This window comes from Phyllostomus hastatus, unplaced genomic scaffold (assembly GCF_019186645.2).
Source record: "Phyllostomus hastatus isolate PE091 unplaced genomic scaffold, TTU_PhHast_1.1 phas_scaffold_78, whole genome shotgun sequence".
Lineage (NCBI taxonomy): Eukaryota > Metazoa > Chordata > Mammalia > Chiroptera > Phyllostomidae > Phyllostomus > Phyllostomus hastatus.
Window position 1 is genome coordinate 44,833,313 of NW_025334041.1, and position 15,003 is coordinate 44,848,315.

General features: G+C 33.0%; 1 protein-coding gene across 1 annotated transcript in view; it reads right to left on the bottom strand.

The window, feature by feature from the left end:
- The window catches only part of FBXL13 (F-box and leucine rich repeat protein 13), a 275,894-nt gene that overhangs the window by 172,889 nt on the left and 88,002 nt on the right, over nt 1–15,003 (bottom strand). Inside the window, exon 9 of the mRNA XM_045827260.1 lies at nt 11,892–12,024. Coding sequence (XP_045683216.1) covers nt 11,892–12,024 — 133 coding nt within the window. The remainder of the gene's footprint in view (nt 1–11,891; nt 12,025–15,003) is intronic.

Genomic DNA, 15,003 nt, shown 5'->3' on the forward strand with positions numbered 1-15,003 from the left:
CCCAGGGATTAACTTGCAGTACATTATTGAAAGCTTAAGATTTTCTCCCTCTTTGTATAGAGTTTTTACTTTTTCAGGGAAGCATAGTTGATCAATGATGGAATGAACAATTAGGTACTTCCTTTTCTAACAATTTCTTATTTGATAGTTTAATAACTTGCCTTGGGACCTTCTTTATGTTTAATAGAGGACGTTCAGGAGATTAATATATACATTATTTTATAGTAGTAAAAAATATAATAATACTGAGATCTTCATACTTGAACAGGTATGTTTTAGGATAAATACTCAAGTTTCTTATTTAACTTTCCTGCTAGTTCTAAGATTCTCCAATTTTTCTGAAGTAAATAAAATTTACTACAAGCTGAGTTTTCCTAAGTCCTAAACTTCAGTCAATTCTGATCTAATGCCTGGCTATTTGGGAGAGACATTAACATTAAACAGTTCAGATTTTTTTATTTACTATTACCTCCTCTGGAGCTTAGGCACTGGATCAATTAATGCCTCTTCTGAGAAATCTGAAAAAGTCTCCTGCTCTGGCAAGTAAAAGCAATTCAGTGATGAGTTTCTACTTGCTTAAATTTTGTAAGGCACTGAGGCTCCTTTCTGCAAGAAGTGAGATGTTGATGAGTGGAGGGTGATCCATCAAAGAAAAGCTGGTAATAATTCACATAGTGGTGGGCAAACTGGAAAATTAGTTAACAAATTTGATTTCAAAAACTTCAGTATTGTACCCTATGAATTATAGAAACACAAACATGCAATCCCAGGGTTATTCACAAGTCAAGGCTTCTTTGGAACTGTTCTCATCCAGCCAGTTTTTAAGTAGGTGGGAAAAAACTGACAAAAGTCAAGTGGGGTTTCATATCTCCAATACATCTGTTTACTCAGGCCCCAAAACAAAACTGCTGAACTTAAAAATCACTCTTTGTATCCTTGCCAAATATTTGCTAGTGTTTTAGCATATACTTGTGAAAATGAACAAAGGAAACTTCACTTAAAGTGGAGTCAAAAAGCCCTAAAGGGGACACTCTCACACACATACCACTTGCTGCAGCCTAGATAATCAAGAGGAAGGAGGAAGATAAGAATTATTTTGACAAGGGAAGGTATTATTTACATAGAAGTTTCATCTCTTGCTTTTAAAAAGGGGAGGTACATGTTTTGTTTATTGATTTGTTTTCTTAGCTCATTAAACAGCCTATCTGTATTTTCTTGTATTTCACTGGTTTTTTTTTTCAGAACTGCAATCTTGAATTCTCTGACCCTTGCATAATATAAATCACAAGTACTTTACCAAATAAATTGAAACTTTAAAAAAGAACCAAACAAATTCTGGAAATGAAGAACTCAGTAAAAGATCAAGAATGAACTAGTGAGCACAGGGAAGAGAGTGGACCAGATGGAGGAAAGGATTAGTGATATCAAAGATAGAAATCTAGGAATGATGCAGAGAAAATAAGGGAGAGACTTGAGCATTAAAAAATAAATGACTCTGTCCCTCTCTTTCTCCCTCCCTTCACCTCTCTCTGAAAATAAATAAACTCTTTTTAAAAAATAAAAGGAATCAGCCCTGGCTGGCATAGCTCAGTGGATTGAGCGCGGGCTGGGAACCAAAGTGTCCCAGGTTCGATTCCCAGCCAGGGTACATTCCTGGGTTGCAGGCCATAACCCCCAGCAACCACACATTGATGTTTCTCTCTCTCTCTCTATCTCCCTCCCTTCCCTCTCTAAAAATAAATAAATAAAATATTTAAAAAAATAAAAATAAAAAAATAAAATAAAATAAAAGGAATCTACAAGAACTGTCTGACTCCATCATAAACAGCAATATAAGAATAATAGGCATACCAAAAGAAGAAGAGAGAAAGAAGGGAACAGAGTCTATTCAAATAGTTGACAAGAACTCCCAAACCTATGGAAAGAGCTAGATCCTCGAATCCAAGAAGCAAACAAAACACCTAATTACCTCAATTCAAAAAGGCCTTCTCCAATGCACATTGTATTAAAACTATCAAATATTAACAACAAAGAGAACTTTCAAGGAAGTAAGAAAAAAAACATAGCTTATAAAGGAAAGACAATCAGGTTATCATCAGACTTCTCAGCAGAAACTCTACATGCTAGAAGAGAGTGGAACCAAATATCCAAACTATTGAGGGAAATTACTAGCCAAGAATAATTTATCCAGTGAAGTTATCCTTTAGATATAAAAGAAAAATAAAGATTCACTCCAGGAGCACAAGGATGGTTCGGCAAACACAATTCCATCTATGTAACACACCATATTAACAAAACAAAGAATAAAAAATCATAGTCTAAGCCCTGTCTGGTGTAACTCAGTGGACTGAGTGCAGGCTGCGAACCAAAGTGTCACAGGTTCAATTCCCAGTCAGGGCACATGCCTGGGTTGCAGGCCACAGCCCCCAGAAACCGCACATTGATGTTTCTCTCTCTTTCTCCCTCCCTTTCCTCTCTAAAAATAAATAAAATCTTTTTAAAAAATCATAGTCTTATCAACACATGCAGAAAAAGCATTTGATAACATACATCTGTTTATGATTAAAATATCTAATAAATTGGGTACAGAAGTAAAGTACCTCAAACTAATTAAGCCCATACATGACAAACTCTCAGCTAATATCACACTCAATGGTGAAAAACTGAGAGCTTTTTCTCTAAAATCAGGAACAAGATAAAGATGCCCAATCTCACCACTCTTATTCAACATAGTTCTGGAAGTCCCACCCAGAGCAATCAGGCAAGGGAAAGAAATAAAAGGCATCCAAATTTGAAAGGAGGAAGTAAAAGTGTCACTTTTGCAAATGACACAATTCTGTACATAGAAAACCCTAAAGTCGTCACCAAAAAAGCTATTAGAAACAATAAACAAATACAGTAAAGCTGCAGGACACAAAATCAATGTACTAAAATTCACTGCATTCCTATATACTAACAATGGAATTTCAGAAAAAGAAATGAAAAAGAAAATAACAATTCTTTTTGCAATTACAAAAAAAAGAATAAAATACCTAGTAATAAACTTAACAAAGGATGTGAAGGACCTCTATGCTGAAAACTACAAAGCATTATTGACAGAGATTGAAAAAGACATTTAGAAAAATATTCCATGTTCATGGATTAGAAGAATCAACATAGTTAAAATGGCCACATTATTCAAAGCAATACACAAATTTAATGCAATCCTTATGAAAATGCTAATGTAATTTTGAAATAAATAGAACAAAAAAACATCAGGTTTTTATGGAACCATAAGGGACCCCAAATAGCCAAAACAATCCTAAAAAAAAGAATGAAGTTAGTGATATCACTCTACCTGACTTCAAATTATACTATAGAGCAAGAATAATCAAAACAGCACAGTATTGGCAGAAAAACTGACACACAGACCACTGGATATGACTCAACCTTAAAAAAAATGAAATCTTGGCATTTGTGACAACATGAATGGGCCTAGAGGTTATTATGCTGGGTGAAATAAATCAGAAGGAGAAAGACAAAAGCCATATGATTTCATTTATATGTGGGGCCTAAAAACAAAATAAACAAAGAAGAACAGAAACAGACTCATAAATACAGAGAACAGACTGGTGGTTGCCAGAGAGGAGGTGGGGATTGAGGGACTGGATAAATAAGATGAAGGGATTGAGGAGAATAAATTAGTAGTTACCAAATAATCATGGGCATGTAAAGTACATCATAGGGAATATAGTTAATAATTTTATAATAACTATGTATGGTCTCAGGTATATACTAGGTTTATCAGGGTGATCACTTTGTATGTTATATAAATGTCTCATCATTGGGTTGTACACTTGAAATTAATATTGTGTGTCACTGAAAAATAAAAAAATTTTTAAAATAAAAAATACAATAAATAATATAAAATTATTTTTCTTCTATATTTTGGTAAAAATAAAAATTACAATTCTTGTGGCCATTCAGCCAAACAGCCCAAAATATCAGCCAATATTTGTCTTCAGCCTAACAATCAGAGTGTCAAACTTTTTACCAGAAGACACACCAATAGACAATCTGAACTTAGCTGGAGGCTGAGGATATTAAAAAGTTGAAACAATTCTGAGATTGACTTTTTATCTTTGATAAACTCAAAGCTGCTAGAATTAAAACTGATTTTATTAAACAACCTGACAAATAAAAAGTATTACAAAGATGAGATAGTTATTAGATTTACTTGATAAATCAAGATCTACTCAGGCTTGCCTGCTTAATTGTTTCTATGATAAAGACATTTATACTAAGAAGTAAACTTCTAGATAAATCTAAATAAAATATTTTAAAAGGATAATACATTATCAAAAAAATTAAAGTAAAACAATATTTTAGGCAATCTTGCATCTCAGATACAAATACAAATATATGATATAGTTAAAATATATCATTATCTAATACAAGGAACAAATAGGCAACATGCCTTTTATATATTACACAATTTGACTTAGGCATTTTCATTTTTTGACCATCTATGTATTCTCTACAGAAACTGCAGCTTCATGTTGCCCATTTCCTCTCCATCCCAAACTTCCCAGTGAACTTTGTGCTTAGGCATTAGGAAAAGTCTTTATGTGGAAGCAGGTAAAAAAAAAATCTAGGGAACTTTATAGCTGTGAATGCCTATATGCAAACCAATAACTTAATCTTCCATACCTTAAGGAACTAAAAAAAGAAGAGAAAGCAAACCCCAAAGCAAGCAGGTAATAATGATTAGAGTGAAGCTTAACTAGAAAATAGAAAAACAATAGAATCAATGAAATAAAAGTTGTTTAAACATGTATGTTCATAGCAGCAATTATTCACAACAGTCAAAAACTGGAAACATCTAAGTGGCCATGTATGGATGAGTAGATAAACTGTGGTAAATCCAGTAGAGTACTATTCACTCTTAATAAGACAGAAAAAAATAAATATTTTTTTACTCTTTGCTAATTTGCTCTTTTTTAGCATAAGAAAAATCTTCATTTTAAAAAATTCATTTAATTTTCAATTAGAATTGACATATTATATTACATTAGTTTCAGGTGTACAACATAGAGATTAGACATTTATTTACCTTTACCTTAAGAAGTGATCACCCTGATAAGTCTAGTCCCACCTAACACCATGCATACTAATTATAACATTATTGGTTGTATTCTCTATGCTGTGCATTACATCCTTGTGACCAATTTTTATAACTGACAATTTGTGCATCTTAATCCCTTTTACCTTTTTCATCTATCCTCCCAAACCCCACCCATCCTATGACAAGCAATTTGTTCTCTGTACCTATGAGATTTTTTGTTTGGTTTGTTGGCTTATTTTGGTTTTTAGAATTCACATATAGGTAGAATCATATGGTATTTGTCTTTCTCTGTCTGACCTCACTTAGCATAATACCCACTAGGTTAATCCATGTTGTCATAAATGACAATGCTTCATTATTTTTTATGGCTGCATAATATTCTATATGTGTACCACTTTTTTGTCCATTCATCTATTAATGGATGCTTAGGTCACTTCCATATCTTGGCTATTGTAAATAACACTGCAATGAGCACAGGGATGCATCTAACTTTTCAAATTAGTGTTCTGGATTTCTTCAGGTAAATACCCAGAAGTGAAACTTTTGGATCATATGGTAATTCTATTTTTAATTTTTTGATGATTCTCCATACTGTTTTCCATAGTGGCTGCACCAGTTTACAGTCCTGCCAACACTATACAAGTGTTCTGGTTTTCTCTACATTTTCACAACAATTGTTTGTTGGTTTATTTTTATTAGTCATTCTGACAGGTGAAAGGTAATATCTCATTGCAGTTTTAACTTATATTTATTTGATGATTAGTAAGGTTGAGCATCTTTTCATATGCCTATTGGCCATCTGTATATCCTCTTTGGAGAAACGTCTATTCAGGTTCTCTGCCCAATTTTTAAGTCAGCTTGTTTGGTTTTGTGAATGTGTGTTATGTTGTACAAGCTCCTTTCGTGTTTTGTGTATTAAACCCTTATCAGATGTACCACTGGCAAACATCTTCCCCCATTCAGTAGGTTGTATTTTAATTTTGTTGATTTTCTTCACTGTGAAAAACTTTTTAGTTTGATGTAGTCTCATTTGTTTATTTTTTCCTTTCTTTCCCATGCACAAGGAGACATATCCAAAAAAATACTGGTAAAAGTGATGTCAAAGAGTTTAATTCCTATGCTTTCTTCTAGGAGTGTTATGGTATTGAGTTTTATATTTAAGTTTTTAATCCATTTTGAGTTTATTTTTATATGGTTTACAAAAATGGCCTAGTTTCTATTTTGTGTGTGTGTGTACATGTATCTGTTCAGTTTTCCCAGCACCATTAATTGATGAAACTGTCTTTGCTTCATTGTGTATACTTGCTTCATTTGTTATAGGCTAATGGATTTATTTCTGGGCTCCATTTTGTACTATGAATGAATCTTCGTGTCTGCTTTTACGCCAGTACTGTGCTGCTTGTAGTGCAGTTTGATAGCAGGTAGCATAACACCTCCAATCTGTTCTTCTTTCTCATGATTGCTTTGGCTATTTGGGCTCTTTTGTGGATTCATATAAATTTTAGGATTACTTGTTATAGTTCTATGAAAATTGCCATTGGTAGTTTGGCAGGGATTGTAATGAATATGTAGACTGATTTGGGTAGATGAAAACTTTAACAATGTTAATTATTTCTATCTATGAGCACAATAAATAATTCCATTTATCTGTATCTTCTTCCATGTCTTATAGTTTTCCAAGCACAGACTTTTACCTCCTTGTTTAGAGATTTATTGCTAGGTGTTTCACTTTTATGCAATTATAAATGAAATGGTTTTCTTTATTTCTCTTTTTGATCATTATTATTGGTATATAAAATGCAACTGATTTCTGAATATTAATTTTGTATCCCTCTACTTTGCTGAGTATATTAATTAGTTTTTTAAAAAGATTTTATGTATTTATTTTTACGAAGAGGGGAAGGGAGGGAGAAAGACAGGGAGAGAAACATCAATGTGTGGTTGCCCCACACACACCTTTTACTGGGGACCTGGCCTACAACCCAGGCATGTGCCCTGACTAGGAATCGAACCAGTGACCCTTTGCTTCGCAGTCTGGTACTCAGTCCACTGAGTCACACAAGCTAGGGCTGTATTAATTAGTTTTAACAGGAGTTTGTTTTATTTTGTTTTGTTTAGATTCTTTAGGATTCTCTCTATATAGTATCGTGAATAATTATTATCTACAAATAATGAGTTAAACTTCTTCCTTTCCAATTGGGATATCTTCTGTTTTTTTCTTGTGTGATTTGTATGGCTAGAACTTCCAACACTATGTTGAATAAAAATGGTGAAAGGTGATAACTTTGTCTTGTTCCTGATCTTAAGGGAAAAGATTTCAGCTTTTCATATTCAATACAACACCTGCCAAAATAACAATGGCAACTTTCACAGAACTAGAACTACTAATCCTAAAATTTATATGGAGCCACAAAAACAATCATAGTCAAAGCAATCATGAAAAAAGAATTTGGAAGTATTATGCTACCTGACATCAAACTGTACAACAAGACAATAGTAATCAAAAGAGTATGTGTTAGCTATGGGTTTGTCGTATGTAGCCTTTATTATGGTGAGATGTTGCCCTTTTCACCCCTTTTGCAGTAAGTTTTTATCATATACTGATGTTGGACTTTTTTTCAGCTATTGTTATGATCATGTAATTTTTATCCTTGAGTTTGTGTATGTGGTATATCATGTTAATTGATTTGTGGATTTTTAACCAACCTTGCATCCCAGGAATAATTCCCATTTGACCATGGTGTGTGATCTTTTTAATGTATTGCTGAATTCAGTTTGCTAATATTTTATTGAGGTTTTTTGCATCTATATTAATCAAGGATATTAGCCATAATTTTTTTTGTAGTGTCTTTGTCTGGCTTTGGTATCAGGGTAATGCTGGCCTCATAAAATGAATTTGGGAGAATTGCTTCATCTTTAATTTTTGGGAAAAGTTTGAGAAGGAGAGATATTAATTTTTCATTGAGTGTTAAATCATCTGGTCCAGGACTTTGTTGGGAAATTCTTGATTACTAATTTGATTCTGTAAGTAGTTATCAGTCTGTTCAGATTTCATGTTTCTTCTTAATTCAATCCTGAAATGTTGAATATTTTTAGAATTTTATATATTTCTAAAAGCAAAGAAATTCTGACAAGTGCTACAACTGCAGTGAACCTTGGAGACATTATCCTAATTGAAATAAACCAGTCAAAAAAGGCAAATTTATATGATTCCACTTATATGAAGTGCCCAGAATAGTCAACTTCAAAGAGACAGAAAGTAAAATAGAGTTGCCAAGGGCTGCAGAAATGGGATATACAAAATTAGTGCTTAGTTTCAATATTACAAGATGAAAAAGTTCTGGAGATGAATGGTGAAGACAGTTGCACAACAATGTGAATGTACTTAATACCACAGAATTATACACTTAAAATGGTTAAATCATAATTTTTATGTTACGTATATTGTACTACAATAAAAAAGGTTGTTGTCTGAAATGATTAACAAAATAACCAGCTTTAGCTACACTGTCCAAAAAAAATAAGAGGGGAGACTCAATTTCTAAAATAAAAAAATGAAAGTGCATACCATACTATTTGCTTCACAGAAATAAAAAAAGATTATAAAAAAATACTATGAAAAATTCTAACCTAAAAATTGATTATTGAAATTAGATTACTGACATGGAATTAACAAATTCCTAAGAACACATAAAGGAACAAACTTATTCAAGAAAAAACAAAAAAATCCCTGGCTGCTATAGCTCAGTGGATTGAACACGGGCTACAAACCAGGCATCGCAGGTTCGATTCCCAGTCAGGGTACACGCCTAGGTTGCAGGCCATGGCCACCAGCAACCACACATTGATGTTTCTCTCTCTCTCTCTCTCTCTCTCTCTCTCTCTTTCTCTCTCCCTTCCCTCTCTAAAAATTAATTAATTAATTAATTAATTAATTAATTAAAAAAGAAAAAACAAAAAATCTGAATAGGCATATAACAAGATATTAAATCAGCAATCAAAAACCTTCAACATAGAAAAACCTAAAACTATTTGGTTTCACTGGCAAATTCTGTCAAACATTTAAAGAATAATTAACATTGAGTCTTTCCAAACACTTCCTAATTCATTCTGTAAAGCCAGTATTACCCTGATAACAATGCTAAACACATCACCAAAAAAAGGGAAAACTACAAACTGATATTCCTTTTAAATATAGATGCAAAATTCTCAATAAAATATTAAGAAACAGAATATAGCAGCATATTATTACATGCTATGAACAAATGAGATTGATCCCAGAAAGCAAGGGCAGGTCAACATACAAAAATCAATCAATGTAATAAACTATATTTAATAGAATAAAGAAAAAACTTTGTTGGTGGATGTACAGAAAGCATTTGACAGAATGTAACACCCTTTTATAATGAAAAAAAAAACACTTAAGAAACTAGGAACTTGAAGAAACATCATCAAACCAATAAAAGGGCATCTATGAAAAACCTGTAACTAACATCTTACTTAATTGTGAAAAGCTAGAAACTTTCCCTCTGAGAACAGGAACAAGACAAGGATGTCTGGTCTTACCACTTACTCAAGATTGTATTGGAAGTGCCAGCCTGGGCAATTAAACAAGAAAAAGAAAGGCAAAATAGATATGCAGTTTTGTGTGTGGCGGGGGGGTGATAAAAATGTTTTGGAATTAGATAGTGATGATGGTTGTACAACATTGTGAATATACTAAAAACTGCCAAGTTGTATTCTTTAAAAAGTTAAAATTTTATGTTATGTCAATTTTATCTCAATAAATAAGTTAAATAAAAATTTCCAGAGATACAAGCCTTGCCATTCCTCAGAAACTCATTACACTGTTCAACCATAATTGCGATCATAAAAATCTTAGGTCAAACTGAAACCTTGAATATTGTATCTTGTTTCTGCTTCTTTCTTCTGAAAACATAGATTTTATTTAATAGCATATTTTATGTATATTTTCTATATATATACAGATGTGCATGTATATATAGAGAGGGAGAGACAGTGTTTTGCTGACTAACACATTAAGGTTTACAGTTACTTTGTTAACTTTTATTACTAAAAAAGTAGTAATTTTTCAAGATGGTAGACTAAGCCTATGTTTCAGCATTCTTCTCCTGCCCAAACTCCAAAAGCTATATTTTTTCCAAAATCTATAATATCTCTGGAGAAAAAAGCAGGAATGATCATGATGGATCAGAAATTAATAGTTTCTAAAAGTCTAAGGCAGACATAACCAGAGTAAATGAGGAATATGTAGAACATGGCTGCTGTAAAAGTAGAAACAGTAGTATTGTATATCCCTATAGATATAGTGTATACCAGAAATTAAGAGGTCTAATAATATTAATACTAGTCTCACTAAAAATAAAAGAGTCAAGAACAAGACAAGATGGCTACATATCCCTGCTACTGGAAAAAAAGATACAAGAATAGGAATGAATAAAAATAAAACTGTTAATAGTACTAGATGATATAATAGTTTACCTAGGAAACATATTTTCTTATTTCAATTACTTATATTTTTATAATAAAATATAAATATTTTTATTTTATTATTTTTTATTTTTTAATGATTTTATTTATTTTTAGAGAGAGGGGAAAGGAAGGAGAAAGGGAGGGAAACATCAATGTGTGGCTGCCTTTCACATGCCCCACCCCTACTGGGGACCTGGCCTGCAACCCAGGCATGTGCTGTGACCAGACATTGAACCAGTGACTCTTTGGTTCTCAGGCTAGCACTCAATCCACTGAGCCACACCAGCCAGGGCACAAAATACTTTTAAAAAGTAAAAATATTTTACTTATTTACTTGTATAAGTAAATAAAATATTTTTATTTCAATTACTTATTGAAGTAGGGCCTTCAATAAGTAATTAGGTCATGAGGGTGGACCTCTCATGAATAGGATTAATGCCCTCATATAAGAAAACCCAGAAAGTTCTCTCACTCTCCCTCTGCCATGTGAGGATATAATAATAAGATGGCATTCTGCTAATGGGAAAGGACCTTCACTAGAACTCGACCATGTTGGCATCCTGACCTTGAACCTCCATCCTCCAGAACTGTCAAAAATAAGTTTCTGTTGTTCATAAGTCACCAAATCTATGAAACTTTATTATAGCAGCCTGAGCTAGACAATTAAAAACAAATATCACAATGAAAGTACAAAACAGCTTGGAAAGAATTGGAGATAATTTCAGTGTCCCTCAATAGGAAGAAAGTTAAATAACTATGGTACATCCATAATATGGAAAATGATTTTAAGTATTTAAAAATGATTTAATAGATATATAAGTATTGACATGGAAAGATTTCTAAGATATAAAAGAAAATATATGACAATATGGTCCCTTTCAAGTTAAAATTTTTAATTTGTATTTTTAATCACATGTATGTCAATATATTTTAGAAAAAGAGAAAGCATAATATTGAATACCTTATATTGAGGGAAATTTTTTCTTTGATTATCTATTGTTAGAATTTTTTAAATGAGAATATGTTCTTCTACCATATTTTTAGGAGATGAATTGATGGTATATAGATTGACAAATGCTAGACAAAAGGGCATGGTCAATTCAAATGGACAAAGAATTAACTCCCAAGGTATTCAATCCAGTAAGAGTTGACTATATTATAAGCTTTATAGATTCTTGTAATTAGCATTCTGTGGCCCAAGACTGTAACTAAAGTCTCCATTTCATTTTTACTTTTTTTATATTTGTTTAATTAAAATACAGAAAAGCAAAACAGTTGTAATTAACATACTTACTGACAGATCTCATAGTTTTCAATCGTAGAAGACAACCACGAAAATTCAAGTGCAGCACATTTAGACGCCACCTTTGCAGAGTAGACACTATATGTTTATCTGTGATCATATTTTTTACTGTGGAAAAATCTATCTAAAAAGAATAAACAAAAGACATTAAAAATAAAAAGATCTTTTGAATATAAATTTTTAAAATATTTTTAAATCATCAAGGACTAAAATTTCTTGATCACATTATTCATTTGGAGAGCTTTTGCTGTTGTTTTCAATGGTCCTTCCCAACCTTAATTACAAGCAGATTTTTTTTTTCATGGTCATTCTTAGGTTTAATTACAAACAGATTCAAAATGTCCAGTACAAGTCGATAGCCATGAGAATGGGACCTCACATTCACCCCAACCTGAGTCAATTGTCTTGGAGTGGCCTGGATGTCCCCCATCGTCCCAGGTGAGCCCCAAGGATGCCCCCCACTTCAGTGTCAGTGCATTCGGGGTTAATATTTCTGCCTCATGTTTTATGAATACAGACTATATGTTGACTCCTTGGCTGTGGGAAAGGCAATTTATAATGTGTGGTTTATAAAGACCTTTTCGTAAGTTATAATTTGGAGGTCATTCTAGAGTCAAGAAAAGATGACCTGAGTGGACTTGGCTGATTGTATGTAAATCTGAAGAGCACAGAGGTTTATGTGAGTTCTGAATGGTCAGGGCTGGTTGATAAACAATAATATTGCCATCATAGTATTAATAGTATTTTTCAATTGAAAGGGTAAGTTTATGAACATCCCATTTTTTCCTTCTGAACAAAGCAATTCTTACTGCTAAAGTGTTTGTTATAATTGTGCCACATTTGAGTACTCACAAATAAAGGCAAAAGTAATTAAAGATGAAGGGCAACTTAGAATTGTGGAAAGAGAAATGTGCTGAACATAATGAAACTTAACTTCTTATCCTGGCTTTGTTCTTCACTGCCATGCACTCATATATCCTCCATCTTTACCCAATGAAGTCTCTAAGCAGAGTGGCTTTCTAATTCTGGCTTTTTCTGACAGAATTCTGCAGGATTTGTCCTAATCTTAATATAGTACACATTCTTTCTCTTCCAGACCATTTAGGTTCATTTTTTCCTTCTTTATGGGTTGTCCAAAGGAAAAAAAAAGCAACATCCCCAATCTGTCACAAAGTAAGAAATTTCCTACTTTAAATCTTTCTTTACTTTGATTCTCAAAGTGTGGTCCTGGGACCAGGAGTATCAGCATCATCCAGAGACCTGTTGGAAATGCAAATTGTCAAGCCCCACCCCAGACATTCTGAGACAGAAACTCAGTGGGTGGCAACCAGCAATTTGTTTTAACAATCCCTTCAGATGATTCTGATACATGCTAAAGTTTGAGAGTAACTGTCTTAAACTAAAAATAAATGTAAAACAGGAATACTTAATGTGTTAGCTATTATGGGTTAGCTAAGACAGAAGCACATTTTCTTCTTGCCATTGTTGACAAGATAAGAGTACAACAGTACAGCCGAGCAAGGGAATGGTGTTCTGATGGGATATAAAAATGTTGAGATGACTTATCAAACTAGAGACCCCATCATCTTGTCAACTCCTCTTAGTCTCTCTGTGTAAATTTTAGAGTTTCTGCCAAGGGCCCTGGCCATCTACTCATAAATGAGTCTGAGCACATGATATCTTTAGTCTTCCAGTTATTAGCAATTAAAGTGCAGTGGAAAAAGTCAGTTATTAACTGGACTTTAGGCAACAGAGAAAATGTTGCCACTGCAACATTGGTTGTTGGCATAAATGATCATAGTTGTTGAGATTAAAGTATCATCCATAAAACAGAATAGAGAAGTCATTAGGGATTTTCTGTTGTTGGCCAAGACCTCTTCCCAGTGTCTCTTTGGAATGAGAAACACAGACATGTTCTAGAAAAATACAAAAAATAGTACAATGACAAGAAAAGTACTGAGGTACCAGCCTAGATGCTCATTTTAGAAAATGCCTGAGTGTATGCATATCTGTGTGCATGCAAATGTATTAGTAGCAAATGAACTTTGTTTACATGTTGTATATTTTAGCCAAATTTCATGCTGTTGTTTTATCCTTTTCTCCATATTTTAGGCTGGTTTGTTATGGTTTTTGAACTAATAATTGTAGCTAATATTTATTTCATGCTGCTTACACACAGACTCTACACTCAGAACTTTACTTGCATTGTCTCAATTTCTCTCTGTAGCATACTGAGTTAGGCACTGGTAAGTCTAACAGATAAAAAAGAACTTTGTTTCATTCTAAAAATAATATTCAATTTATTTCTACCATTTAAAGTAAAGAATACTAATAATGTATCTCTTAAAATAACATTACATTTTTATCTCATCCTTCAGGCTTGTGCCTGCATAAAAGAAAAACAAGTGTATCTACTCTTGATGGCCACATAACCAGGAGCAGGAAAGAAGGTAGTCACTACTACATTTGGCTTAAAGTATTTCATTCTCCTTTAAGAACTAAAAATAAGTTGTGCATTGCATAAAGACATTTCAGTCAACGATGAACTTCATATAATGAAGATGATCACATAAGCCTATAATGGAGCTGAAAAATTCTTGTCACCTAGTTAAGTTGTAGCCATTGTAACATTGTAGCACAACACATTACTCACTTGTTTGTAATGATTGTGGTATAAACAAACCACTGTGCTGCCAGTTTTAAGTATAGCACATACAATTATGCACAGTGCATAATATTTGATAATAAATTACTATGTTACTAGTTTAGGTATTTACTATATTACTTATCATTATTTTAGCATGTACTCTTTCTATTTATAAAAAAAAACTTAGCTGTAAAACAGTACACTATGCTATGCCAGCAGCAGCTTCATACATCTCTTGTTTACCACATCTTAACTGCATCATTTTCTGTTGTGCTTGACTTACTCTCATGTTGTTTTTTACACTAACATATTGTACAGGCTTATAGCTATGGAGCAACAGACCATACTGTAAAGCCTCAGTGTGTAGTAGGCCACACCATCTAGGTTTGTGTAAGTGCACTCTATGACGTTCACACAATGACAAAGTCACCTAATGGTGCTCTTCTCCGAGCATAT